The sequence below is a fragment of the Penicillium verrucosum genome, assembly GCF_028828655.1.
Source record: "Penicillium verrucosum strain IBT 35672 chromosome Unknown utg000001l_segment0_segment0, whole genome shotgun sequence".
NCBI classification, from domain to species: domain Eukaryota; kingdom Fungi; phylum Ascomycota; class Eurotiomycetes; order Eurotiales; family Aspergillaceae; genus Penicillium; species Penicillium verrucosum.
Genome location: NW_026643210.1, coordinates 1,576,235 through 1,602,966, shown reverse-complemented (window position 1 = coordinate 1,602,966; position 26,732 = coordinate 1,576,235). Strand labels below are relative to the sequence as shown.

Sequence of the window (26,732 nt, the reverse complement as noted above, 5' to 3'; positions counted from 1 at the left end):
TGATAAATATGAAGTACTGTTTGATTTCGGAAAGAGGTAGTAAGTGATCAGTGTTAATACGTGTAGACAATAATGGTTGATGGGTAAACAATGCCGAGATCAAGGGGAAGACCAAATGTTCGATTGTTTTGAATCCAGGAAAGCTGAAAGGGGAAGAAGAGGGTATTTAAAAGAGCTAGGATGCACCATGCCCGCATAGCCCTTAACCGTGGCTATCCGAAATGCTAGGAAGACGAGATGGATATGCATCGCAGCAGACTGAAATGCGGGGAAGACCGGATTAGGAAAGCCGTGGGGAAGCGCGTCACGTGCTATGTGTGAGGTATAAGTACTCAAAGCTATCTAGTTATCTCCATGGGCGTTGAACCTTGAAGAGGTAGCCTTTAGAAAAAAAGATGCCAAAAAGCACTTCCAATTCCCGACTAGAGTGCTGCCTTTGTAAAGGTAACTGAACTTTATCATAGATGTAAATATTCAGACTTTGATTGTGAAATGCAAAACACCTAATATGTAAGTCCATCGACTTCCAAGATATGACTATGTGGACTGTACAGGATGCAGAGGCACGGATCAACGCTAGATAGGCAAGATCGATGGCGATGTGAAGTAGATGGACGAGAAAAGGGTATGTATGTAAAGTGATCCAAACTCCCAAGAAATGCCAAAGCAGCCTGGAAAAGGACTGACAACAGAAAAGAACAAGCAAAGGGATAATGCAAAAGCATGAGGGGTTCGGGGAAATGCAGCAATTTCACCTCGGTGATGTCGGGTGACTGGTAGGTGCTGAGAGATATTCCTCGGGTACCTTTGGAACACGGGGTGAGTTGGCTGTTTGCACAATGGCGCGATGTTGTGCGCGGAGGAGGTCCCGCTGTCGCTCCTTTTCTCTGTTAGCTGCGCCACCAGTCAGCCTCCTCATACCGCTGCGAATCATTGATTCTAGGGAGTGGGGTCCATCGGTTGCACTGCGGATCATGGGCGCAGGCGGAGTGGTGGCCTTCTTGGTCACCGGGCGCTCCTCTAGATCGGAATGCACCTCGTCAGGGTCCTCGTCGGACAGGAAAGCGGAATCGCTGAATCCAGCGGGGAGTGTGGCATTAGGTGCATTGGAAGCGGTGTGAACATAGAGATTGTTGGCAGGGGAGGTGACAGAGCGGGTATGGGAACCGGACCATAGTATTTGTGGGCTGTTTGGAGGTATCGCCGTTACCGGGGAGTACACACCCGGACCATCGAATCGGAAATTTGGCGGGCGGGACTCAGCGAGCCCGTTATGGAAGGATGATGTAGACCCTGTCCGAGCAAGTGATTCCCGCAATATTGGAGCGGTCTGCTGGTCGTATAGATGAGCGTTGGTATCCACATAGTTACCAGTGAAACCTCGCAGCATCGGAGGAGCTATAGGGTTCAGCACAGGGGTGATTGCATCGGTATCCTCGAAGAAGTCATCCAGGCTGTCCAGCTTCTGCACGATATCTCCCATATTGCCATCAATCTGCGTATCGATTGATTTCATGGTATCAGCTCTCATTGGGAAGAACGAGTCGCTGTATTCGTCCGCATGGAAGGCGACACCAGGTGTCATGGCATCTTCCTTTTGTCTGTCTTCGGCCTCAACACATGTGTAGAAGACAGCGTGAACGTTGTGCCGGGTCATGTTTGACTGTGTTGCAGGCATAGGGACTGACCATCCCGTCGGTTCTGGAATTCCGTATAGACTCTGGATTCGCTCATACTCCTTGCGGATAGCACGGGAAGAGGCTGCTGACGCCATACTCATCCGAAGATGTTGGCGCTCCATTGGGTTTCCTGAGACAGTGATGATATTGTCTAGAACCTCAAGAGCCTGAGGGCAGAGATCGGTTTGTAGAAGCCGAAGTAGTGGAGAAATCAGATCTGGGCCATGGCAGGTGACCTCATTGCGCCGCATGTCCACCTCGGGAATTAAGACACAGAGGATCCTCATTGTTTTGATGCGGAACCAATCCGTGGTATTAGTGAGAAGTCCCATGAGGAAGATGAGACATTGGAAGTCCAGCTGGGGAAAGTAGTATGACTTGATCTCAGTGATGATGTGGTCGAGGAACACCCCAGCGGTCTTGTACTGCTGATTGGCAAACCCAAACAACGATGCTGCAAGACGAGGGCATCGCTCATTCTCAGCCACGCGGGCAAGTATGCTGGCACGAGCGATGGGTTTGGGGTCACTAAACCCTTCCTTGAAGCATTGAAGGAAGTGGGGTAGGTTGGCCAGCACAGTGAATAGATGCCGGGTTCCATCTCCAATAAGATCATTGTTTGGAAGACCACTAAGAACATGAAGTAGATCGAGTGTACGATCAAAGGACTCAGACGATTTCATTCCCTTGAAGACAAGGTCCTGGAGACCATCAAAGCCGCCTTCCCAGTTTGGTGGTTGACCCTCGATAAGGTTAGCCACCACAACTGGATCACTGAGATCGACCCGGTCGAGGAATTTCTCAAGCATGCCAATACTCTCGATAAACTCAGTCTCGTGGATTGTGTTGAGACAAGCACATGTCGTCCAGAATAGCTGAGGATAATCCAGAAGGTCTGATGGTGCTAGCGAGCTGATGATAATCTTCAACGTAGTAAGAATCTCCATCGAAAATGTCTGGTAATCCGTTTCCTCGTCTGCAATAGTGTTTGAAAGCCGGGCGAGCATATCAGCCAGCATTCGCGAATCTAATGATGTCGAGATACAGCGGAAGATCTGGAACGAGCGGCATGCTAAATGCCGCACTGGACACGAGGTGGCCCAGTTCAATGCTTCCTTGGCCCACAGGTCGCCAACCCCTTCGTAGGCAAAGCTAAAGAATTTAACGACATCACGGGTGACAGAAGCCATAGATGCCGGCACCCGGCGATCATCGATCTCCTCCTCTTTGCAGTGATTCTCTTCATATTCCCAAACGACTGCTGGATCGCTCTTACGTATTGATTCCACGAAATCTTCAACGGATTGCCGGGCACCCACCGGGGCGTCGTCTTCAAGCTTCGCCGCTATCAATTCATGGATAAGATGTACCAGCATCTCACGAGCTTGCTCCTGCACCGTTACTGTGTAATGGTCCCAGAGAATGAGAACGATATGGATCAGCTTGACAACATCACCCAGGGCGACAGTCACCGGAGCGACCATAAGATCAACCAGGAATATGAGGGCAACCTGTCCAAGGGATAGACCAGCTTGTTTGTTTCCGACAGGCAGCACTGTACCAAGTTCTGCAACATATGGCAGACTTTTGATATCAGGAGGAGGTGGAGTAAGTTCTTTCCGCTCTTGCACCATGTTCTTTGGTACAACCTGCAACAAGAAAAATTCGATGACCTTCGATCCTGCTGGAGTCCCAGACAAGAATACGACCATTTGCTTAGCATACTCCACAAAGTTTTGCTCTTTGCGTTCTAGGCAGATGCTGATGATAAAGTCAAGGACCAGCTGCACATTGCCACCGTGAGGGCCTGTTGCCAATGCCTGCCATAGTGCTTGCACTTGGTTGGGCAGGACTGTACTGCAACGAATAGTTATCTCAAAGAGGTTTGCGAGCAACATGTATGACTTGGCTGTAGGGCCGCCATTCGGGTCAACCTGTAGCTCCATTGTTTGAACCCACGGCAGGATGGCAGCAACCATATTTCGCTGGCTATCGGGTCGAAGACTGCGGAAATGCAAGGAAAACTCCGAAAAGATAGTGAATGCCAAGTCAGAGTGCTGACTAGCTAATCTTTTCGAGATTTCGAACTGGGCCAACTTATATACCGCGGTAGTCTTGTCCGAGATACTAATATCGAAGTCTTGAAGCCTCGAGTTCTTCTGCTGACGTTCCTCGAGTTTTCGAAGAAGCTTAGCAGACTTCATTCGGATCTCACGCTTTTCATTGCCCAGTGTCACCAAGACTGCCCCTAGAACTCTCCAGAATTCGAGTGGATAGTCTGGATATTCGAAAAGCACCTGCGTCACAACCTCGAAGTAGCTCTCAATAGTCTTAGGCCGCTCAGTAACGTAGCACATCTCTATTGATCGCTCCATCAGATAGGAATGTTCCTGGTTGTGGATGATGAGGTTCTTGAGAGCCCGGCGGCCGATGGCATGCCATTTATCACTGACGGTATTAAAGATCATTTCAATCCACGAAAGCATGCGGGTAACATCGAATTGGAGCACAGATCCGCTTTCCGTAGTGATGCTGATGGGGCCAGCACACAGAAAAGCCATTGCACTCAAGGCTGCTGCGCGTAGATTCTTCTTCTCAATCTCCATAGCAGCAGCGGTATTTTTCATTTCACCTGCCTCATGTGGTCGGGTCATGGAAAACTTGCGCATATTCTCTTCTCTTTCAGAGATTTGAGACTGGTTTGGCGAGTATCCACACCAGTCCTCCATAAGAGAGAACGCAGACTTCCGCGACTCGAATGGCATCCAGCGAGCAGGATCCTTGGTACGATTGATGCCTTCAAATATTTCCTCCATCAGTCCGCAAAAGTGGAATCGTAAGCCCTGGAATTCCCAGTCGTTCTGTACCTCAGCATCACTAAGGAAAATACGAATATCTTTTGCGTATGTGACAAGGTTGTTGACGATCCAGTCGTCATTGTAAACCACGGGTTCTTGAAGGAAGTGAGACGTGAGTTTGTAAACATTTGTGACCTCAGTGCGCAGGCGATCGGTCTTCCTGTTTCGACGGGGGCTACTGGGGCTGCGGTAGTGGTTACCAATTCTCATCTTAGCCTCCTCGTTGCAGGTAGTAACGGCGTACTGCAAAGACTCAAGAAGCGTGCGATAGAGGTTTTTATGAATTGATCCCAAAGCAACAACAATAGCGCTGCGAATGGAATCCCGTTCAGCAGAAAGGAGAGGAATAACAAATGCGAAGAGGCTTCGAGCGGAGCTGATCTTATCTTGAGACTGGTGGGCTCCCTTGGACGCTTTGCGTGCATGCTGGGCATTTGCCAGCTGGCTTTGAGACTGAGCCCCAACACTAGTGACGGTAGTGCAGGCCATGACCAAGTAAAGCTTCCATTGCTCGACGAGAATCTCAGATGTGGGATGGTTTCTTCCCATGGGGCGACTCTGGTACGCATCCATGGGAGCATATTGGGGGAATCTTGTACTCTCAGCAAGAGATGTGATGATCTTGTGCATCTGAACAAGACGTGCACATACAATCTCCCTTCCTAGGGTTACAGCGAACGGACAAGTCTCAAAGCTGACACGGATGATGTTGGGAAATACTTTGGCCCACAATGTTGAATCATAAGAGACTTCACTGCTACACAGTTCGATAAGAGTATTTTGAGAGGCGCTTCTTCTTTTACCCTTTTGGATCCGGCTCCGCTCTGCCACAGTCAAATGCTCATCATTCACATCTAGGATTTGCTGAGAATCAGCCTCAAGGATCCGGATGATTCTCGTGTTTTCCTTCCCAAGAGCGCTGTCAAATTCGGTGATCAACCGCAAAACAGTGATGGCAAAGGCTCGAACACGTCTTGACTGGGAACATAAGAAAAAGAGCCCATGTGACTCAATCTCCTCCACATGGGCAAGAACACTCGATAAATCGAGGTGCAGGGCTCGGCTACCAGAAATGGATCTCTCCAATTGATCCATCGCTGCCGCGCCTTTCGTTTTTTGTTTGATCTCGGCAATCCAGATCTGCAGTAACTCGACATATAGTCTAAGAGTGGACTCGATATGGCCCGGTCCAAGCATTCCTTCGTCTGACATGGTGGAATAGCGCTCGTCAAAATTGAAGATGAACCTAGCAAAGCCGATTGTAACTTGTTGGGCGTGAAATTGCCGCGCAATGGCCTTCAACGACTCCGCTGAGGAAGTAGCAATATTTGACTGGACATGGGCAGTTCCTGTGCACAGGAGATTGATGAGCGAATTGAATGGGATGTGGTCGGAGAGGCAGCGAGGAAGGGCCTGGACTGCCACATGGAGCAGATCGTAGAATCCTTGCTTCTGGTCCAGGGTTGTGACATGATCATCACCACGACGACCAAAGCTGAAAGCTTCTGAGATTGGAGTTTTGGGAGTAGTTCCACCAAACTTCTCGTCCAGAACTGCCTGTCCGCCGAATGTGTTATCACAGAGCAAAGTGATCTTCCCTAAAACTTCACAAAATCGGAAATAGTATTCCTTCACATTATCACTCAGTCTCGCCGTATTAACAGGTTGCCATGAAGTTGGGTCTTGCTTCTGAGAAGCACTAGGGACTTTGTACTCTTTAAGCAGCTGGGGTCGATGGAAATACACGGGGGTTGAGACGTCGGTGAAAGGATTTGGGAGCGAGCCAGTCGGGATTGGAGGGCAGAGTTGGTCACTTGTCTCCAGATCAGACATTGTAGCCAGGAAAGCGCGGATTCCAATAACCATTTTCTCCGGCTCCATCTGTTCTATCTTCAACTCTCTGCCAGATAGGAACAGGTCCGAGTTGATCAAAGGGAAAATAATGTTACGGAAGCAGACATCCGGATGCTTGAAACCGATTATTTGAATCAGCTGGATCAACGGATCGGCAAAGACCGGTTCTGCGCTCATGTACGTTCTCCTGCCGGTCGGCAGGGCAATCTTTGCCACTTCTTCAACCTTGCGAAGAGTGGTTGTGGGGGAATCAGAAAAGCGGAAGAAATAGGTCCAGACCAGACGACAGATGGCGTGGAGGGCGGGTGCACGAGTAGGGCGGTCCTTCAGACGTGCAGGCAAGCTCGAAATCATCGAGAGCCACTGGGAAGAGAAAGTCTCTTTGTTGGAGATGCAAAGCAACAGCACATTCAACGAGAAGGAAGATGTCCAATGACGAGGCTTGATAAGAAGCTGTGTCAGGCGCGGTTGGATCAGGTCCACAAATTCCTTCCACCGAGGCAGTGAAAGATCACAGCTCGGGTTGGCAGCGACAGGGAGAAGAAGTTTTTCAATCACGTAGCAGTATGCCTGTTTGATTCGCTGACCGTGGGCATTGACAAACAGGCGTGCCAACGATCGCATGAAATCGCAAGACTTGGGCCATCCTTCCGAAGTCATAGGCAAACGTAGATAGCGCATGCAGAGGATCAGCAATTCTGACTTTGAATCACCCTCGCGAGATGGCCCCCGGGCAACTTCCTCCTTCTGATAGCGCTCGAGTTCCGTCAAGTAACGACCAGCGACTCCGGAGAAATTGGAGTCACTCATGATACCCAGCAATTGACCATAGATTCTCCAATTAGCCATCCGCAGGGGTGACGCCGAGATCTGATCCGGGTCAGAGGTCTTCACCTGGCCAAACACGATGTCTTCTAGACGATCTGCCATGTCGAAAGTGATTGAAGCCAGGCTACTCTGGTTGAAGATCTCAATCAAGACTCTACAGACTAAGTATACCGAGACCGTTGCACGTCGCTCTATCAAAGCGACTTCGTCGGGACGACCGATAAAGGGCGTGGATTGCTGTGCCCGTTCTGCAGTAGCAGTTGGGTCACCAGGCTGTGTCGGCTCGGTATTGCGGCGCAAGAGGGGGCCATTCTCTGTGGCAGCGGGCGAGGGTCTTTGCTCATTCAACATCTGCCTCGCCGTAATAGCAGCATCTCCTTTAGCCTTGCGCCAGAACATAATTGTATCAATCAGAGGTTTCGGTTTCTGCCGAGCGATATGTCCTAAAGCCGATATCAATTGATCAAATGTTGGATCTGCTCCAGGACCGCAAACCTCCTCCACAGGAGAGTCGGATTCCCCCAGCTTCATGATTGCCTGGTTGATCTTGCTATCTGCCTGTCCAACGAAGGAGTTAAACAAATGATGCAATGCATATTCCCCAACCGTCTTTGATTCCGAGTGATGTTTGGACTGTGAACGACTATCTGACCGCTCGCGTCTTGGTTTTCCTCCCGAGTTCATTCGGTTGTGAAGTATGACGGCGGGGTTCACATCCCTCGGTGTTGTGTCATTGTCCTGGATCGTACTCAATGTTGGCGGCAACCCATGACTAGCAGATACCCCGGATGGTGTCGAATAACCCGAGTATGTTTCCAGAGGGTCGAATTTGGCAGGAAGGGTAGCCTCATCAAACGCACCGCGACCGAGGGAAGCAATGAGCTCTGGGCTCAAAGGGCTCGTCGAAGCGGTGGATCCGGCCATGCTCGTATTTCGTGAATGCTGCATACCATGAACGATGGAAGTCTGCCGGTGGTGACCATACGAGTTGGAAGGCCGTCTTTCTAATCCCACTTCGTATCCTGGAGGGCGGACGCTCGATACCTCGGGGCTCTTGGAGCCGGAGTGACCACGTCGGGGTTGGATAGGGGCGAGAGTGGAGGGATCTACTGGTCTTCCTCGAACGGTAGAGGATTCGCGACTGTGCAAAGGAGTGGACTGGGCGGTCCTGGTCCCTCGGCGTTCCGGTGGAGATGCGAGATTATGGTGTGATGCAGACTTGATTTCGTCGGGAATGAGGGGCAGGATTGTCTGGCCTGGGCCAGCTTTGGCAGGGTGTGAAGCCACTAGAGATTCAAATGTCAGACCGAGTCCGTTTGCTCCGATAGCGATAGTGTTTGCAAGACGTACTATTCGAGATTATGAGAACCTCATTGCTCAAACCTGCAAGCAGCCTCAATAATCAAAGGTTGTAAGCTGCACATCGCCAATTCAAGAAGCCAAGGGGTGTGAAGACTTAGGGTGAGAGAGCTTGATGTTTTTATCGGGCGCACGGGTACATCTTTTTTGGGGGAGGGGGTTATTATTAAGCCTCATTTTACATGGATAGATAATATATTTGGATATATATGTCTAGTAATTTCTAATTTATCAATTTAAACCTCTTTATAGCTAGATGTTTCCTTATTCTTTTATATTATATACATACATCAATCCATCTCATTCCTTGGGGTCCCGTTGGGCACATCAGGGCTGCGCTGCTTAGCCTTACGTCTCCCCACAGAGCCTCACTAACTAGCCTTTTGACTGAACTTGTTCTGTTTTGAGTCCCTTTTCATTTCTATTTTTTTTATATTATTATTATTGGCAGGAATTGGAATTCATTCAGAGAAAATCATCTCATCTCTTTTCCTCTAATATACTAACTATATATCATATGTCATAGTCAAAGATCCGTTTGACATATAAAGTACTTCGTAAGGAACAAAGATCTCAGGGGAAAGTTCAGATCGAACTGTTTCAAATACCGAGCGGGGTACGGAGAGTACGGAGAATAGGGTATGAAACTGTTTCTTGGGAAACTTGAAACAAATATCTACATATGTATTCTAGAGGATGCGTGGAGAGAAGGCTGAACACCTGAGTATATAGAATTGGGTGACTGATTTGGATTTATATATATCTATGCATTGGCACATAATCTGTCCAATAACACAAAGTAAAGGGTTTAGAGTCGAATGTGTCGAATGTGTTCAATGTTACATATGCACAGTATTTAGTTCATTAATAGATATTGAAAAAGTTATACTCAACATGCAAGAGTTTTGAGTAAATAGTTAGATTGGCATATAATAAATCTACGATCTTTCCCCACATGTAAGGGATGGCAAAGCCGGGATCCGAGAGCCCAGAAAGGCAATTCGCCACGTTGAACAAGCCTCACATTCTATGTACAACAGTTGTATGTTAACTACCTAGGCCTAGTAATTACCTAGGTAGTTAGTTATGTTGTATACGCCTGAAGAGAAGAGGAATAGCAGAAATGGAAAGCGGAAATCATTCCGCACAAGGACAGGACTCTTATCTCCCGAGCGGCCTTGCCGTTTTCCTCTCTTACCCGAGCTCCGCCTTTCATTCCAAGTCTGGTCAACTTGGTCGGGGAAGACACATTTTGATGGAAAACTGCCGTGGGGAACGGCTAGAACGTATGTTGTACTTGGTGGCCGATAATTGCTTCCGATGAATTAATTTGCCCACGGCCATTCCCCCACATTATTCACATTCATATATAAATCTACTTAAGGGCTTGGGTGGTCTGAGTGTCTGAGTGTCTTTCTTAAATTTTTTTTTCTCCCCCCATTTTCTTCTTTATATATATATTCTATTTCCTCCAAAGTCTTGTTCCTACAGTACTTTTTATATGTACTTCTGTCGAGGACTTCCCAACGTAAGCAGACAGCGGTGAGATTTGCCCGTGAAGATCCACAGCTCGGAAACTGCAGTACCGGGTGGATCAGACCACCTGTTGGCTTCTCTCTTCTTCTTTCTATCTTGTACAACATACAACTCCCATTCTAGGGCTCTCTGTTGGGGGGCATACTTGCCTAAGTTTTACTTTTATTCCTTGACTACTTTTGTGTTTGCTATTCTGATTCTGGCCCTTGGAACACATTCAACCAATTCTCGGCGGGAATTCGCGCCACAACAAACACCCCCCGCCCCTGTTCCCGCGAGATACGCACCACGTACCAATATGGCCCAACTGGATACACTCGACTTGGTCGTCTTGGTGGCCCTCTTGGTGGGTAGTGTTGCCTACTTCACCAAGGGTAGCTACTGGGCCGTTCCCAAAGATCCATATGCCTCCTCGGCCAGTACCCTCAATGGAGCCGCTAAGAGCGGCAAAACTCGCGACATCGTGGAGAAGATGGATGAGACAAGCAAGAACTGTGTTATCTTCTACGGCTCCCAGACTGGTACTGCAGAGGATTACGCATCTCGACTCGCCAAGGAAGGTTCTCAGCGCTTCGGACTGAAGACTATGGTCGCTGATATTGAGGACTATGACTACGAGAACCTGGACAAATTCCCCGATGACAAGGTCGCATTCTTCGTGCTGGCTACCTACGGCGAGGGTGAGCCCACCGACAACGCCGTGGAGTTCTACCAATTTTTCACCGGTGAGGACGTCGCCTTCGAGGGTGGCGCCTCGGCCGACGACAAGCCTCTGTCCTCGTTGAAGTATGTCACATTCGGCCTGGGAAACAATACTTATGAACATTACAACGCTATGGTCCGTCAGGTTGATACTGCTCTGACCAAACTTGGTGCGCAGCGCATTGGAACTGCTGGTGAGGGTGACGATGGCGCCGGAACCATGGAGGAGGATTTCCTGGCCTGGAAGGAGCCCATGTGGGCTGCTCTGTCGGAGGCTATGAATCTCCAGGAACGTGAAGCTGTCTACGAAGCTGTATTCTCCGTTGACGAGGATGATGAGAAATCTCCCGACGAGGAGTCCGTCTATCTGGGTGAGCCCACTGCGTCCCACCGCGAAGGTCGCGCTAAGGGCCCATTCACCGCACATAACCCCTACATTGCCCCGATTGTCGAATCCTCGGAACTGTTCACTGTCAAGGACCGTAACTGTCTGCACATGGAAATCAGCATCGCTGGTAGCAACCTCAGCTACCAGACTGGTGATCACATCGCTATCTGGCCCACCAACGCTGGCACCGAAGTTGATCGTTTCCTTCAGGTCTTTGGTATTGAGGAGAAGCGCCACTCGGTGATCAATGTCAAGGGTATCGATGTTACCGCCAAGGTCCCTATTCCCACCCCAACCACCTATGATGCCGCTGTCCGCTACTACATGGAAGTGTGCGCCCCCGTCTCCCGTCAGTTTGTCTCGACTCTTGCTGCTTTTGCCCCCGATGAGGAGAGCAAAACCGAGATTGTCCGCTTGGGTAACGACAAGGATTACTTCCACGAGAAGATCACTAACCAGTGCTTCACGATTGCCCAAGCGCTCCAAAGCATCACTTCTAAGCCGTTCGCTGCCGTTCCTTTCTCGCTGCTCATTGAAGGTCTCAATAAGCTTCAGCCCCGGTACTACTCTATCTCTTCGTCATCTCTAGTTCAAAAGGATAAGATCAGCATCACCGCTGTCGTCGAGTCTGTTCGTCTGCCGGGTGCTTCGCACATTGTCAAGGGTGTCACCACCAACTACCTCTTGGCTCTTAAGCAGAAGCAGAACGGTGACCCATCTCCCGATCCTCACGGCCTGACTTACTCGATCAACGGTCCTCGCAACAAGTACGATGGTATTCACGTACCTGTCCACGTTCGTCACTCCAACTTTAAATTGCCTTCCGACCCCTCCAAGCCTATCATCATGGTTGGCCCTGGTACTGGTGTGGCACCCTTCCGTGGCTTCATCCAGGAACGTGCTGCTCTTGCTGCCAAGGGAGAAAAGGTTGGCACAACGCTTTTGTTCTTTGGATGCCGCAAGAGCAACGAGGACTTCCTCTACAAGGATGAATTCAAGGTATGAACAACAACTCCCTTACACTCCAAATACGAACCTTTAGACTGACATAATCTCTTCAGACCTTCCAAGATCAAATGGGCGACTCCCTGAAGATTATTACTGCCTTCTCCCGCGAGGGATCCGAGAAGGTTTACGTCCAGCACCGTCTGAAGGAGAACGCCGAGCTCGTCAGCGAGCTCCTCAAGCAAAAGGCCAACTTCTACGTCTGCGGTGATGCTGCCAACATGGCCCGTGAGGTCAATCTGGTCCTTGGCCACATTATTGCCCAGCAACGGGGTTTGCCTGCCGAGAAGGGCGAGGAGATGGTCAAGCACATGCGTAGCAGCGGTAGCTACCAGGAGGACGTCTGGTCATGATTTCATGATTGATGAACACTGATTTGCACTTGCAACAATACCTAGATGATCGTGACTATATATTACCATTTTTTGTTCGATACTTTTTTTGTTCGATACGATACGCCTTTCTGTTTCATTCGCGCTGCATGTTTCCCTAGCATGGGCCTCATGTTTGAGGACCCTGAGTTTGTTAGCTATGGGCTGTCGCCTGGGCGGGGTTTTAGACCTGTGAATTTAAAAAGAATTTAAAATTTCTTCTCCTTTCAAATCGGAAGCCTTATATTCATGCGTAAAATGATTTACTCAATTGGAACTATGAACGCCTGTATGGATGCTTTCGGCTGTAAGCGCGGACTTTAGACGTCATTTGCACGGGAACCTCGACTTCTCCCATATCTTCCTCCCCCCCGCTACACCGACCAAGCAATCCCTGCATCAACAAGAGTTGATTTAGAGATATGTGCAGCCCATAATTCAGCGCCATCAGTCTTCGCCATACCAATCCCCTGTACCTCTTACTCTTGGACATAATCCCATCCCCGTAGGGTGGTAAACCTCAAGCCCAACCAGCTCCGCGCTGTCCGATACCGCGGGCTATTGAACTACGATGGCCTATGTCGTGCCCATCCACCGGGCAAGCAGCATTCGTCATGCAGTCAAGCTCAACTTTTTCTCTCCGGACGAAGAGTGCCTAGTCACAGCGTGAGTCCCATCCTCCGGCAAAGCTACGGAACCCAAGCCGACCTCTCCCTCCCCCGGTGACGACGAAAACGACAGCTAACCCTCCTACGAATCCACAGAAAAGCCTGTCGCCTCGAATTCTATACACTTACTCCGGATGGGATCGTCCTGACCGTGACTCGTGCTCTGAATGCGCGGGTTACTATGCTCGCGCGCCTACCCGCACCAACGAACTCGCCAACCGATCACCTCTTCGTCGGCACAGACCAGTACAATTATTTTACGATAAAATGGGACCGCGAATCAAACGATATCAAAACAGCGCGCACGTGCGTCGACATCGCCGAGCCCTCATCTCGGGAGTCCCAATGCGCACCACGATGTCTGATCGATCCCACGGGACGGTTCATGACGCTGGAAGTATACGAGGGCGTAATTGTTGTCGTGCCGATCGTGCAGCCGACGAAGAAAAGAGGCCGGATGTCGATGGCAGGGACCCAGGCTGACCAGCCGCTGCAGGTGGGTGAACTTGATAAGCCGACTACATCCCGCATCGACGAGCTTTTCGTTCGATCCTCCGCTTTCTTGCATTCAGAATCGAATCCCTGGTTTGCACTTCTCTACGAAGATAATCAGCAGAAGGTGCGACTTCGAATCCGTGAGTTGGATTTCACGCCGGGAACTTCGGGGACTTCGGCAGATGCTACTTTCACGGAGGTGCAGAAGTTGGAGGGGGGTGAATTTGGACAGGAGCTTGATCTTGGATCATCGCATCTTATCCCTATCCCGGCTCCGTTGGGCGGTCTCATTGTGCTTGGAGAGACGTCGATCAAGTACATCGACGATAATGCGAATGACGTGATTACGCGGCATCTAGAGGAGGCGACAGTCTTTGTGGCCTGGGAGAAGGTTGATAGCCAACGGTGGCTGTTGGCTGATGACTATGGGAGGCTATTCTTCCTGTCTTTCATACTGAACAACTTGGGCGAAATCGATGACTGGAAACTCGAGGATCTGGGTAAGACGGCTCGTGCATCGGTGTTAGTCTATCTCGGTGGAGGCATGGTGTTTGTTGGCTCGCATCATGGCGACTCACAAGTCCTTCGGCTCGATGGAAGCTCGTTTGAGGTCGTTCAGACATTGTCTAACATCGCACCGATCCTCGACTTCACTATTATGGACCTTGGGAACCGTACAAATGAGAGCCAAACGCATGAGTTTTCGTCCGGCCAGGCCCGAATTGTGACGGGTTCTGGTGCCTTCGACGACGGGACATTACGCAGTGTGCGCAGTGGTGTTGGCATGGAAGAGTTAGGTGTGTTGGGAGAAATGGAACACATCACTGATATGTGGGGACTGCAGACTCAAAGCAAGGACGACTTTTTGGATACGCTCATTGTTACATTTGTTGACGAAACGCGTGTGTTCCAGTTTAGTCCTGACGGCGAAGTTGAAGAGTTGGAAAACTTCCTGGGGCTTTCACTCACGGAATGTACTCTTCTCGCCACAAAACTTCAAGGTGGCCGTATTCTTCAGGTCACAGAACAACGAGTGCTTGTGGCTGATCTAGAAAGTGGAATGATAACATTTGAATGGGCGCCTCAGGACCGGAAGCTGATCACTGCCGTGTCGGCCAATGAGGACAACCTAGTTCTCGTTGTTAGTGGCCAAATTGTGGCGTCCTTTGATATCAGGGACAATGTCCAAATCATCGCGCAGAAGGATCTCGGCGCTGACCAGCAAATCTCTGGACTTACTGTCCCATCGACGCCAACGGGTGTATTCATCGCAGGCTTCCCCCAATCAGCCAAGGTGTCAATACTGGATATTAAGGACTGCGCTTCTCTTCAGACAAAATCCCTAGGCCCTACCGGGGAGAGCTTCCCTCGATCAGTTCTTGTAGCTGAAGTGCTCGCAGACAGCCAGCCTACCCTCTTCATATCCATGGCCGATGGCTGCGTCATTACATTCTCACTAAACCCAGCAGACTACTCGCTAAGTGAGATGAACAAGCTGGTCCTTGGCTCCGAGCAGCCCACATTCAAGAAACTCCCCAAGGGTGATGGCCTATACAACGTCTTCGCTACCTGCGAGAATCCCAGCCTGATCTACGGCTCTGAAGGCCGGATCATCTATTCTGCAGTAAACTCAGAGGGCGCAACACGAGTATGCCATTTGAACGCAGAGGCATTCCCAGATTCTATCGCTGTCGCAAGTGAGAAAGAGTTGAAGATCGCGCTGGTTGACAGAGAGCGCACAACCCAAATTCAAACGTTACCAATGGGTTCGACTGTCCGCCGTGTTGCATACTCCCCTTCAGAGAAGGCATTTGGAATTGGCACGATTGATCGCAAGCTCGAGAATGGCGCCGAGGTTGTCAAGAGCCACTTTGTCCTTGCTGATGAGATCATGTTCCGGCGTCTTGATGCGTTGGAACTGGGCCCTGACGAACTGGTGGAGAGTGTAGTTCGCGCTGAGCTCCCGGCAGGAAAAGATGATAATGGAAAGGAGATCATGAAGGACCGATTTGTTGTCGGCACGGCATTCGCAGACGAAGAACAGGAGGAATCGATCCGCGGGCGGATCCTCATTCTGGAAGTCGACCACGGCCGCAAGCTGAGCCAGGTCGCCGAGCTGCCGGTTATGGGCGCCTGTCGGGCTCTAGCTATGATGGACGATTGTGTTGTTGCGGCACTTGTTAAGACTGTGAGTACTCATGGAATGTATATTTGAACCCTCTATTAACAATATCCAGGTCGTTGTGTATAGAATCAGAATCAATAACGTTGGACCGATGAAACTCGAGAAGCTCGCTGCATACCGGACCTCCACCGCACCAGTGGACGTAACAGTCGTCGACAACCTAATCGCAGTGTCAGATCTCATGAAGAGTCTTTGCCTTGTCAGGTATACACCGGGCCACGCTGGGGAACCCGCCAAGCTGACCGAAGTCGGTCGTCACTATCAAACCGTCTGGAGTACAGCAATTGCCTGTGTTGGTGACGAGACATTCCTCCAAAGCGATGCGGAAGGAAACCTCATCGTTCTCTCACGAAATGAGAATGGTGTCACCGCACAGGACAAACACAGGCTGATTCCTACTAGCGAAATCTCACTAGGGGAGATGGTCAATCGTATCCGACCAGTCAATATCCCCCAGCTTTCCAGTGTTACGGTGACACCGCGGGCGTTCATGGCAACAGTAAGTCCATCCCAATTGACCGGCGTGAAAGGCTCATTTACTAACCTACTCAAAGGTGGAGGGCTCAATTTTCCTCTTCGCCGTTATTAACCCCGACCATCAAGATTTCCTCATGACCCTGCAAGCTTCTCTTTCCAAAAAGGTCAACTCATTGGGTGACTTGTCATTCGACAAGTTCCGCAGCTTCAGAACCATGGTGCGCAGTGCCGAGGCACCGTACCGGTTCGTGGACGGCGAGCTCATTGAACAGTTCTTGAACTGCACACCAAGCATGCAAGAGGAGATTGTGCAGGACATTGGTTCCTCAGACGTTGGGGAGGTTAAAAGGATGATTGAGGCCTTGCGGAGACTTCACTGATCTCTTGTGAGGTACCTATTTCTTTTGGGGCATTGGCGACATGTTACGAACTGTTCATGAATACAGATAAGATGCGACGATGGCTAGTCTTTAGAAGAGACCAGGATAAAAGTTCTGGCTCGGATATGACCGGATTGGATGCATGGTTTAGGTGAAAATAGTAGATTTATGACTTCCAAGTATACCTTCCCGTGCAAGATAAAGAGTTCTTAAAAGCAGTTGCTACGAGGATTCATAAAATTCACTTAAAAGCTAGAGGGGCCGTGAAGGTCCTATTAAATTGGAATCTACTAATAAAAGTTACAAAGAAGCAAAAACCCCATCGACCATGCAATGCACACACACAAGAACAACTCAAGACCCAAGACCCAAGACGACCCAAATCTCATAGATCCTTCTTGACCTTGACATCAACCTCCTCCTCCTCACTCCAATCCAACAGTTCCATAATCTGATCCCGACTCAAATCCTCAGCGCGCTGATCCTTCTTCACACGCTTGATATAATTCTTCTGACGCTTGCGGGCCATATCATTCCACTCTGGAACACCACTAGCAGCAGCCATAAGATCCTCCTCATCCTCAAGCTCATCTTCCGTGTTATCGACTTCACCAAGGACTTTGCCCTTTCCACCATCGCCACCAGCACGCAGCGAGTTGGGCGACACCTTCACTTTGCCGAACTGCGCCTTCTCCTTCTCGCGCTGCTCCTTCTCCTTGCGACGGTCGCGGTCGTGCATCCATTTAAACGTCTTCTCAATGTACGGCCGGATAAGTAGGTAGAAGATAACGCTGCCGATGACTTTGGTCCAGCGCTTGCCGCTCATTTGCGCGATGGAGGCGTAGCCATTTTTGAAGAAGCGGGTGACAACCAACTCGAAGAAGGCGTACAACTGGGCGAAGAAATCATTGGCGGCTTCTGCGGCCTTTTCACTTAGGTCTGCCTGGGGCGTGGACATGGTGGATGATTAACCAGGTTGGTTTTTTTTGGGATCTTTTGGGTTTGGTTTTGGCTGGAGGGTTTGAAGGGGGAGACTGGAGCTCGGTGGCTTCCCGCGGAACAGGGTGGGAGGTTGTAGAAGGTGACAGTCAGAGGTGTAGAGAGGGTTTATGAAAGATTAGGAATTGAGGGATTAATTGACGGGATCTGCCATTGCTTTACGCTTCTTCGATATTCCGCGGCTCCCGCAAATTGTTTTGGGTTTAGCGTGGTCTATGTGCCGGATTAGCCGTTAATCCGCGGACGCGTCGTTGGCCAATCAGATCTCATTCGTTTTATATAGGGACGCGCTCGGCTTGTTGTCTTGCACTATCTCACCACCATGGAGCAGACTGAAAAGGCTAGTCTGGAGGAGGTCAGTGCTAGTAAGATGCTGTCTTATGCTTGGCTAACTCTCTCTTTTGTAGCGCTTGAAATCCGCGCTGTGGTTATCCATTGGCAAGATCGTGGATGAGGAGACTATCAAGTTAGGCGTCAATGCCACTCCGCAGTTCATCGGTGCGTTGACAGAGATGGTTTGGGCTCAAATAGGTATGTTTTATATCAAGTTCCCAGCTTTGTGTCCTTGTAACTAATTATTCGCAGAGACGATCAGCCAGGATCTAGAATCCTTTGCGAAGTAAGTAGGCACTATTGCTGCGAATGAGTAGCAGATTCTTCCTATTATTCCCGTAGGATATTACTACTAACAAGAAGTGTACTAACCTCATTTATGATCTAGACACGCAGGGAGATCTACCGTCAATGTGTCCGACGTGATGCTACTCGCTCGTCGTAACGAAGGACTGGATTCGATTCTCCGTGCTTTCATTGAACAAGAGAAGCAACGTCCGGAAGACTCCTGAACGGTGGGCTGTCAGCCGGGTTCGATAAGAAGACCCCGTCAACTACCATGCAGTCTCATGGGCCATTGCCGAGGGTTGCATCGCCCGCCCTTAATCCCGGGATTCCCAAACGAAGAAAAATGTGAGTGAAACGTGAGATTCCAACATAATTCATTGTTAAAAGACATCTCTAGACAGTGGGTATCTTGTATTGATGATCATATTTCTGACTTTTCTCCAAGAAGCTTGCTCGATTTGTACAGCGCTTTTACGCAGGCATCAACCAGCCCAAGCTTCTGCACTGTGGCGGTGATGCCACACTACGACCTACATTGGTTCGATATGATATGCCTTGTCCACAAGGCCCCCCTTGTCCGGGGCGATACCAGCCTCTTTATCCAGATCGGGATCACCCGTGGACGAATGTACCCGTGGTTCCTCTGGTTCCTCTGGCCAGCAGCTTATGTGGGAGACACGGGCTAGCCCGAAGTTATGTCGGATCGCAGCCTACGATCTGAGCAGATATTTGTTTCAATCCCCCTCATCCCTGTTGGACCATCTCTCTCTCTGATTACCCCGATGATATACCATTCCATACGCGGCAGACCCAATTTTAATCTTAAATATCCCGTACTTCGAATGTTTGTAATGTTTGTACTCGCAGCAAACGTGGCACAGAAGGCCCAGTGGAGTGGGTGTATACGTCATTTTCAACGTGGCGGGTTTGTACAATGGACTCTAGCCGCCATGCTTTGTACTCACGGCGGTACAACACAGCCACATGTAAGGATCAATGGTAGGTAAGTTACATAGTTAGGTTACTTGAAGGGACTGGGAAAGTAGCCCGTGTCGGTGAACGGGATGATACTAGTAGTGGTATATGGAAGGCATGTCTCGCATAGAAGAGTATTAAACTACTTTACACTATTGCTTAAGCAGCGCTAGTTTCAGGTTATTATATCTTTTTCTAACTTTATGTCAAGAAACTTCGATAATAGGTCGCATCGGTGGTGTTCAAAGAGAGTCGCCCAACAACAGTTGATAACGAGAATGTTGGAGTACACGGAAATATAAACAGCAAGAATTTCTATACTGCAGAATAAAACAATGTATGGATAATTTAAAGTGTAAGGGTCATCGTAGACAGATGCAATGTTGAAGTCTTGGCAATGTGGCTGGGACAGTTATTTATTTTTATTTCTTTCTTCACATGACAGGGTGGCAAATGCTCTAACCGGAGATAGTTAGGTGGAACCTACGTAGTAAGCCAATCCATGGAACTGACATCACCAAGTGGGGCCTTATGGGGTCATTTAGAGTGTGGCGCGGACGCGGACCATTGAGCTGAGAGCTTCTCCCAGGATCGACGTGCAACAGTGCCGCCCGCCATCCACTGATCGTCAATTTATCTTGCTCCCTTATAACTCGCTCAAATCCTGTTGCCTGAGTTTCTTTCTTATATTCTCCCCTTGACCTCACGGTCTTTACTAGTCACCTTTATACTCCGTACCCCACAAAACAAACCACTACTTCTTATACAGTATGGGAGCCGGCGGGGTAATCCTCCGGTTTTTCAACCTCGGTCTGCGTGTTCTGCAGTTCCTTGATGCTGCCGTCATTCTGGGAATTTTCTCATATTTCTTGGCGGTCTTGACCAGGAATGACCAATCCATCGCGACATGGATCAAGGCCGTTGAAGGCTTAGCAGGTGCAGCAACCGCCTACAGTCTGCTAGGCATCATTTTCACCTGCTGCCTGGGTGGTGTAGCCTTCTTTGCATTCCTGGGTGTTGCCCTGGACGTGTGCTTTGTGGGTGCGATGGTCGCCATCGCCATCCTAACTCGCGATGGTGTTGGCCAATGTACCGGAACAGTGGACACACCAATGGGCACGGGCAACGCCGACGATGACACCGTTTCCAAGGGTCTGAAATTCGGCATGTCTTGCAAACTGGAAAAGGTCGTTTTCGCAGTGGCGATTATCGGAATGTAAGTTGATCATGGATTACTGTTAATCAGTGTTATTTGAACTATACTAACTTATCGTCTAGCTTCTTCTACTTGATTTCCATCCTCTTCCAAGTCCTTCTCGCCCGCCACCACAAGCGCGAGAAGCGTTTCGGTCCCTCGCCCACTAACGGCTACACCCACGGTAGCCGCAAGGCCTTCTGGCGCCGTAACAAGAACAACCCCGAAGCTGGCGCCGTCGGCGGCGCCGATGCCCTGCCCGGCCACCCAACCCCACATGACGTCGAGATGGGTGCCGAGCCTAAGGTCGAGAAGGGATGGTTCAACTCTTGGGGTAAAAACAAGAACACCGCCAATGGTCAGGCTGCTGCCCCGGCTCCAGGTAGTTATGGCTATGGTAATTCAGCGTACACCGGCAACATCTAGGTTGCCGGTGTAGGATACTTGCTGTTTTTCCGAGTACCTTCGTCTGACTGGACTGGTGCTCTTGCGCTGGTCAATGATTCTATGACCCTTTTGTGTTATTTGAGAGCCAAGATACCACTGCTATGTTTGTGATTAGATTGGATTGTACAATATGATGGAGGATATCTGGCGAGCATACTTGGGTCTTTCGAGACTAGCTGGTCACGTTTTTTAATATTAATCAATATACTGCTTTATCAATATTTTTCTACAGTTCCGTAGCCTCGTCGGGGGTCTACTCTAGATTTGAACTTCATGGTCCTAGACGTAACATGCGACAATGGCATTCTGCCTCACTTTCCGCATGCGTCAATATATGGCAACATACCGGATTCGCTCATGTGGGCAACAAATGTCATGGGTTGGCTAACCAATCATACCTTGTAAACACGTTAAGAAGACGATAACAGCTTCGTATGTATTATCTGCATAATATACTAGAACGGAAGCTTATGTGAAGGGCAATAAATTGAATGATATGAAGTGGATCAATGCAACATAGGAGGAAGTAACTAAGGACACTAGATATTTGGATATCATGGAGTAACGCTTGGCAATCCAACGGTTTTTGTTGCTTTACGTACAAATACATAATTTTGTCCCTTTTTAAAATTTCCCGGTTCTCGCCAACGAGCTCGTCCAACGTCATGTAATGTGCAATATAGATGGAATGGCTGTTGTCAATCTCCTTTAGCGATTGGGATTTGATGTGTAACAGTTCCCTTGAAAGAACCTATTATCTGCGGGGAGATTCTGAGCGACACTGGCACATGGCTTTTCCATCTTCAACGCCCATCATGGGCGTGGAAACAGACAATCCTAGAACCCAAGCTCACAAGATTTGTCCTCTGGTACTCTTTCTCTGCACCGTGAGGCGAACGATGCTCCAGACATTTGCCCTCCGGTGCTCATTCCCCACACCGTGAGGCGAGCGATACTCCAGACAAACGATGCTCCAGACATTTGCCCTCTGGTACTCATTCCCAGCACCGCACCGTGAGGCGAACGATGCTCCAGACATTTGCCCTCCGGTGCTCATTCCCCACACCGTGAGGCGAGCGATACTCCAGACAAACGATGCTCCAGACATTTGCCCTCTGGTGCTCATTCCCCACACCGTGAGGCGAGCGATACTCCAGACAAACGATGCTCCAGACTTTTCATTCCCCGCACCGTGAGGCGAGCGATGCTCCAGACATTTGCTCTCTGGTACTCATTCCTAGCACCGCACCGTGAGGCGAACGATGCTCCAGACATTTGCCCTCTGGTACTCATTCCCAGCACCGCACCGTGAGGCGAGCGATGCTCCAGGACTAGGAGCCTCATTCCCCACACCGTGAGGCGAACGATGCTCCAAACATTTGCCCTCTAGTGCTCATTCCCCACACCGTAAGGCGAACGATACTCCAGGAATAGGAGCCTCGAACCCGCACCGTGAGGCGAACGATGCTCCAGACATTTGCCCTCTGGTGCTCATTCCCCACACCGTGAGGCGAGCGATGCTCTAGGACTGGGAGCCTCATTCCCCGCACCGTGAGGCGAACGATGCTCCAAACATTTGCCCTCCGGTGCTCATTCCCCACACCGTGAGGCGAGCGATGCTCCAAACATTTGCCCTCTAGTGCTCATTCCCAGCACCGCACCGTGAGGCGAGCGATACTCCAGACAAACGATGCTGCAGGACTGGGAGCCTCATTCCCCGCACCGTAAGGCAAGCGATGCTCTAGACATTTGCCCTCTAGTACTCATTCCCCGCACCGTGAGGCGAACGATGCTCCAGAATTGGGAGCAGACATTTGTCCTCTGGTACTCATTCCCCACACCGTAAGGCGAACGATACTCCAGGACTAGGAGCCTCGAACCCGCACCGTGAGGCGAACGATGCTCCAGACAAACGATACTCCAAACATTTGCCCTCTAGTACTCATTCCCCACACCGTGAGGCGAACGATGCTCCAGACAAACGATGCTCCAAACATTTGCCCTCTGGTACTCATTCCCCACACCGTGAGGCGAACGATGCTCCAGAATTGGGAGCAGACATTTGTCCTCTGGTACTCATTCCCCACACCGTAAGGCGAACGATACTCCAGGACTAGGAGCCTCGAACCCGCACCGTGAGGCGAACGATGCTCCAGACAAACGATACTCCAAACATTTGCCCTCTAGTACTCATTCCCCACACCGTGAGGCGAACGATGCTCCAGACAAACGATGCTCCAAACATTTGCCCTCTGGTACTCATTCCCCACACCGTGAGGCGAGCGATACTCCAGACAAACGATGCTCCAGACTTTTCATTCCCCGCACCGTGAGGCGAGCGATGCTCCAGACAAACGATGCTCCAAACATTTGCCCTCTGGTACTCATTCCCCACACCGCGAGGCGAACGATGCTCTAGGACTGGGAGCCTCGAACCCGCACCGTGAGGCGAACGATGCCCCAGGACTCGGAGCAGACTCTATAGGTACAAGGTCCCCTGATTGTTCCCGGAATTCTAACTGGAAGCGAGAAGAGGCCGGGAAAGGGCCTATTTCCAACCAGAGGAAGAACGCAGGTCAGTCATCGGCCGGGGCTTTCCATAAAATGACACAAGATAAGAACTGGCAGCCTTTCTAGGCACCAGGACCTTATGATTTGTCCTCGGAACTCATTCCCCGCACCGTGAGGCGAACGATGCCCCAGGACTCGGAGCAGATCTATAGGTACAAGGTCCCCTGATTGTTCCCGGAATTCTGACTGGAAGCGAGAAGAGGCCGGGAAAGGGCCTATTTCCAACCAGAGGAAGAACGCAGGTCAGTCATCGGCCGGGGCTTTCCATAAATTGACTCAAGATAAGAACTGGCAGCCTTTCTAGGCACCAGGATCTTATGATTTGTCCTCGAAACTCCGTACGAAAGTGCAGGGAGCGCCCAAGTCACCATTTTTGGCGCTTCATAATCTTTCAAAGCGTGTTTGGTACATATTGTGTCCGATTTCGATGACGTTTGGCGAAACTTTTGAATTGTGGAAGGCTCAGTACTAAAGCAGTATTCAAGAAGATCGTTTGTAACATGCGCGCAGGAGGTTGAAGAGAGCGAATCTGGTTGTCTGCTTCAACGGCGACGAGCGTTGTACCAAATGTCCTGTGTGTCTCTCCTATACACAGAGGCTATAAGTTGAAAGGGTCCTGAGTCGGGCACTCTTCGTGGAGGTAGTCAAGAAATCAAACAAAAGCAGACGCTGGTCTGGTCTGGGCCAGACGAGAGAACTCTCCGGGGCTTCTCTGCAGTGGAAGTTGGAAGAAATCCCGCACGAAAATTACACAGGCCACAAAACCAGCGGTGCAAATCTCTAGGAAGCTGTACCGCTGGTCGACCCGAGTGGTGACCAAACCATTTTGTCAGTCGTTTGGAAGGTGGCAGCTTCAAGTAAATATCTGACTGGGGAGTGTTTGGCGTATCGGTCGGGAGGTTGTTGGTATAGTCTCCCATCAATTTTAACGACAACCTGAAGATATGATGCATGATGCGGCGTATGATTCCAAGGCGGCCACCTCTATGGGGATTTAATGGCTTGTACGATCCGAATCGCGATTCGGATATACATAGATGGTCACTTTGTTGAACAAAGCAGTGAAGAATTTGTCAACTGCAAGCGATTGCAGCTGGTGAACTGTTCATGTTTGTGTACCCAATTATATTGCTCAGCTCGCCTTGGAGAATGTTGCTGGAAATTGCCCGCAGAAGGCTTGAAAGAGCGGATCTTGTTTCTGCTCCAAACATAGGAGACAAGAAATGACATAGATCGAGATGTTTCGTGACAGGAGTAATTTGGATGCCATTGAATTGCTTCTCGCAGAAGCGTAGGCCTCGATGTTAGCATACTGAGCGCCGTGTGCCACATGGATCGGGGGTGGGACTGATTTGCCGGGGAAAACACAGTCTTTGGAGGAAACATGGAGTAGAGATTGTAGAGCGTATGCGAAATGCGAATGTTGAGAATTGTCCTTTTGTCCGTAGCCTTTTGTTTGCCCTTCAAGCCACTCGTCGATAGACAAGACTGTGTAAGCCCCTGCAGAGCCCTAATCGCTCCTTCGTAGTATCATACTAGAAGGCGATGGAAATCAATGCTGAGCATGATCCTTTTGTTCGTTGGTCTCCTTTACTCTCCAAGGATCTCTTGAGAGATTAGACGGTGAAAGTTCCATAGAGATCCGTCCCTTGTATGCCACAAGGTCGACAGCTGCCACTATGGCCAGTCCAAAGGATTGGCGACGGCCTGAATGTCATCAGGCGTCACCTAGACTCGCTGAGGATGAAGGCCTCGGGACACAAGTCCGTGACCTTGCCGAATTGTAGTGCGAGCCATCCATGTTGTATCGCACGAGATCACCTGTCTTATATAGAGTACTGTGTTAGTATCTTGAAACTGTGTAATCACAAGAAACTGATAAAATGACCCTGCACTTACAGTCGGGCGTTTGATTCACCGGAATCATGGACCATTTGTCTCTTTCAATGAATACTGGTCAAAGCATTCACCTGAATATTGCTGTAAAGAAGATGGTAGGATGATAGGATTGTAGGTATTAAATTGGGAGAGCCACCAGAGTGGGATCTGTGCGATGACAGAGATTTTGGTAAATAAAGAAGAGGGAATTAGACAGAAGTCGCGCTTTTAACCGAAGCGGGGGCGGGAGACGCGTATCTCCGGGTATCTCCGTGTCGATACCGCCCCCGGAAGCCGGTTAGACCCGAGAGCCTAGCCCTAAGTCTATACCGCCTACGGAGGTCCATCCCAAAAGTTCTGTCCTATCTCTATGTTTTAGATGAAACAGCTAGTATGTTTTGGTCCTGTATCGTACCTTTGCTACTACCCCTCCCCTATTCTATTCTATTCTCTTCTCTTCTCTTCAACCTGCCTAGTTATATACTACCTGCCTGCCTGCCTGCCTGCCTGCCTACCTGCCTACCTGCCTGCCTGCCTGCCTGCCTGCCTGTCTGCCTGTCTGCCATGGGCCACGATATTGCAAAGCGCTTAGTTGTAGTGGCTAGTAAGGCCGCTGGTGTTAGTTCCGCTATAATTGCAGAGATTGTGGACCTATGAAAGAGCTCTTAATAAGGGCTTTGATCCTAGCTTACGTCCTTAGAATATCTCTGATGATATGCTTACTGACGCCCCTCGCTCTAGGCGCCCGAAGAAGTAGTCGTTAGAAATAGAAGATCGGGTGCTTATAAAAGTACGCCTTGATCGGTATAGGCGAGAAAAGACCTATACTAATATAGCTAGAGAGATTAGCCTAGAAGGGATTGAGATCTCTTCTACTACAATCTAGCGGATCTTAAAGAAAGCTAGATTACGAAAGACGAAGCCTACGCGGAAGCCTAGTTTAACTAAGGCTATACGTAGTTATTTCGTGGCTCAAGTTCAAGTCCTATGATGTTATTCAAGAACCTCGACAGCACGCACATGGAGTGTATAAGAGAATTACATAGTTCTCCGCGGATTGTTAAAAAGAGGGTATACCATAACCGAGGTTCAGAATTGAATTTAAATTAACACGCAGAATCATTAGATAGCTTGACATGACAATACCGTCAACATAGGGACATCAACTAACACATCGCTCAACAGGTCATGGATAAAAAAAAAAAGAACAACAGAACAATACAAAGCGCCTAATAACCGAGCTGGAAGGAAACATAAGCTG

At 49.6% G+C, this 26,732-nt stretch overlaps 9 protein-coding genes across 9 annotated transcripts; 6 read left to right on the top strand and 3 right to left on the bottom strand.

Annotated features, from left to right (window-relative positions):
• Positions 1-99: 99 nt before the first annotated feature.
• N7516_000606 (putative cell morphogenesis protein (PAG1)) lies at positions 100-8,720 on the bottom strand (the record flags this gene model as incomplete). The annotated part of the gene is made up of 4 exons (XM_057213328.1): positions 100-311; positions 775-8,505; positions 8,570-8,613; positions 8,713-8,720. The coding sequence occupies 4 exons, from the start codon at positions 8,718-8,720 to the stop codon at positions 100-102; spliced, it is 7,995 nt and encodes a 2,664-aa protein (XP_057075211.1).
• A 1,692-nt stretch (positions 8,721-10,412) lies between these two features.
• Positions 10,413-12,562, top strand: cprA (NADPH--hemoprotein reductase cprA; the record flags this gene model as incomplete). Its single annotated transcript, XM_057213327.1, has 2 exons — positions 10,413-12,203; positions 12,266-12,562. 2 exons carry the CDS (start codon positions 10,413-10,415, stop codon positions 12,560-12,562), a joined length of 2,088 nt encoding a protein of 695 aa, XP_057075210.1.
• Positions 12,563-13,151: 589 nt separating this feature from the next.
• N7516_000604 (DDB1/RSE1 family protein) lies at positions 13,152-16,785 on the top strand (the record flags this gene model as incomplete). Its single annotated transcript, XM_057213326.1, has 4 exons — positions 13,152-13,246; positions 13,345-15,931; positions 15,981-16,427; positions 16,483-16,785. 4 exons carry the CDS (start codon positions 13,152-13,154, stop codon positions 16,783-16,785), a joined length of 3,432 nt encoding a protein of 1,143 aa, XP_057075209.1.
• A 385-nt stretch (positions 16,786-17,170) lies between these two features.
• N7516_000603 (uncharacterized protein) lies at positions 17,171-17,743 on the bottom strand (the record flags this gene model as incomplete). Its single annotated transcript, XM_057213325.1, has 1 exon — positions 17,171-17,743. One exon carries the CDS (start codon positions 17,741-17,743, stop codon positions 17,171-17,173), a length of 573 nt encoding a protein of 190 aa, XP_057075208.1.
• Positions 17,744-18,106: 363 nt separating this feature from the next.
• N7516_000602 (CENP-S family protein) lies at positions 18,107-18,629 on the top strand (the record flags this gene model as incomplete). The annotated part of the gene is made up of 4 exons (XM_057213324.1): positions 18,107-18,139; positions 18,192-18,315; positions 18,370-18,403; positions 18,506-18,629. The coding sequence occupies 4 exons, from the start codon at positions 18,107-18,109 to the stop codon at positions 18,627-18,629; spliced, it is 315 nt and encodes a 104-aa protein (XP_057075207.1).
• Positions 18,630-18,676: 47 nt separating this feature from the next.
• Positions 18,677-19,091, top strand: N7516_000601 (uncharacterized protein; the record flags this gene model as incomplete). Its single annotated transcript, XM_057213323.1, has 2 exons — positions 18,677-18,750; positions 18,851-19,091. 2 exons carry the CDS (start codon positions 18,677-18,679, stop codon positions 19,089-19,091), a joined length of 315 nt encoding a protein of 104 aa, XP_057075206.1.
• Positions 19,092-20,150: 1,059 nt separating this feature from the next.
• N7516_000600 (uncharacterized protein) lies at positions 20,151-21,001 on the top strand (the record flags this gene model as incomplete). Its single annotated transcript, XM_057213322.1, has 2 exons — positions 20,151-20,596; positions 20,659-21,001. 2 exons carry the CDS (start codon positions 20,151-20,153, stop codon positions 20,999-21,001), a joined length of 789 nt encoding a protein of 262 aa, XP_057075205.1.
• An 871-nt stretch (positions 21,002-21,872) lies between these two features.
• Positions 21,873-22,130, bottom strand: N7516_000599 (uncharacterized protein; the record flags this gene model as incomplete). The annotated part of the gene is made up of 1 exon (XM_057213321.1): positions 21,873-22,130. The coding sequence occupies one exon, from the start codon at positions 22,128-22,130 to the stop codon at positions 21,873-21,875; it is 258 nt and encodes an 85-aa protein (XP_057075204.1).
• A 582-nt stretch (positions 22,131-22,712) lies between these two features.
• Positions 22,713-23,659, top strand: N7516_000598 (uncharacterized protein; the record flags this gene model as incomplete). The annotated part of the gene is made up of 3 exons (XM_057213320.1): positions 22,713-22,746; positions 22,886-23,112; positions 23,333-23,659. 3 exons carry the CDS (start codon positions 22,713-22,715, stop codon positions 23,657-23,659), a joined length of 588 nt encoding a protein of 195 aa, XP_057075203.1.
• Between the last annotated feature and the right edge of the window lie 3,073 nt (positions 23,660-26,732).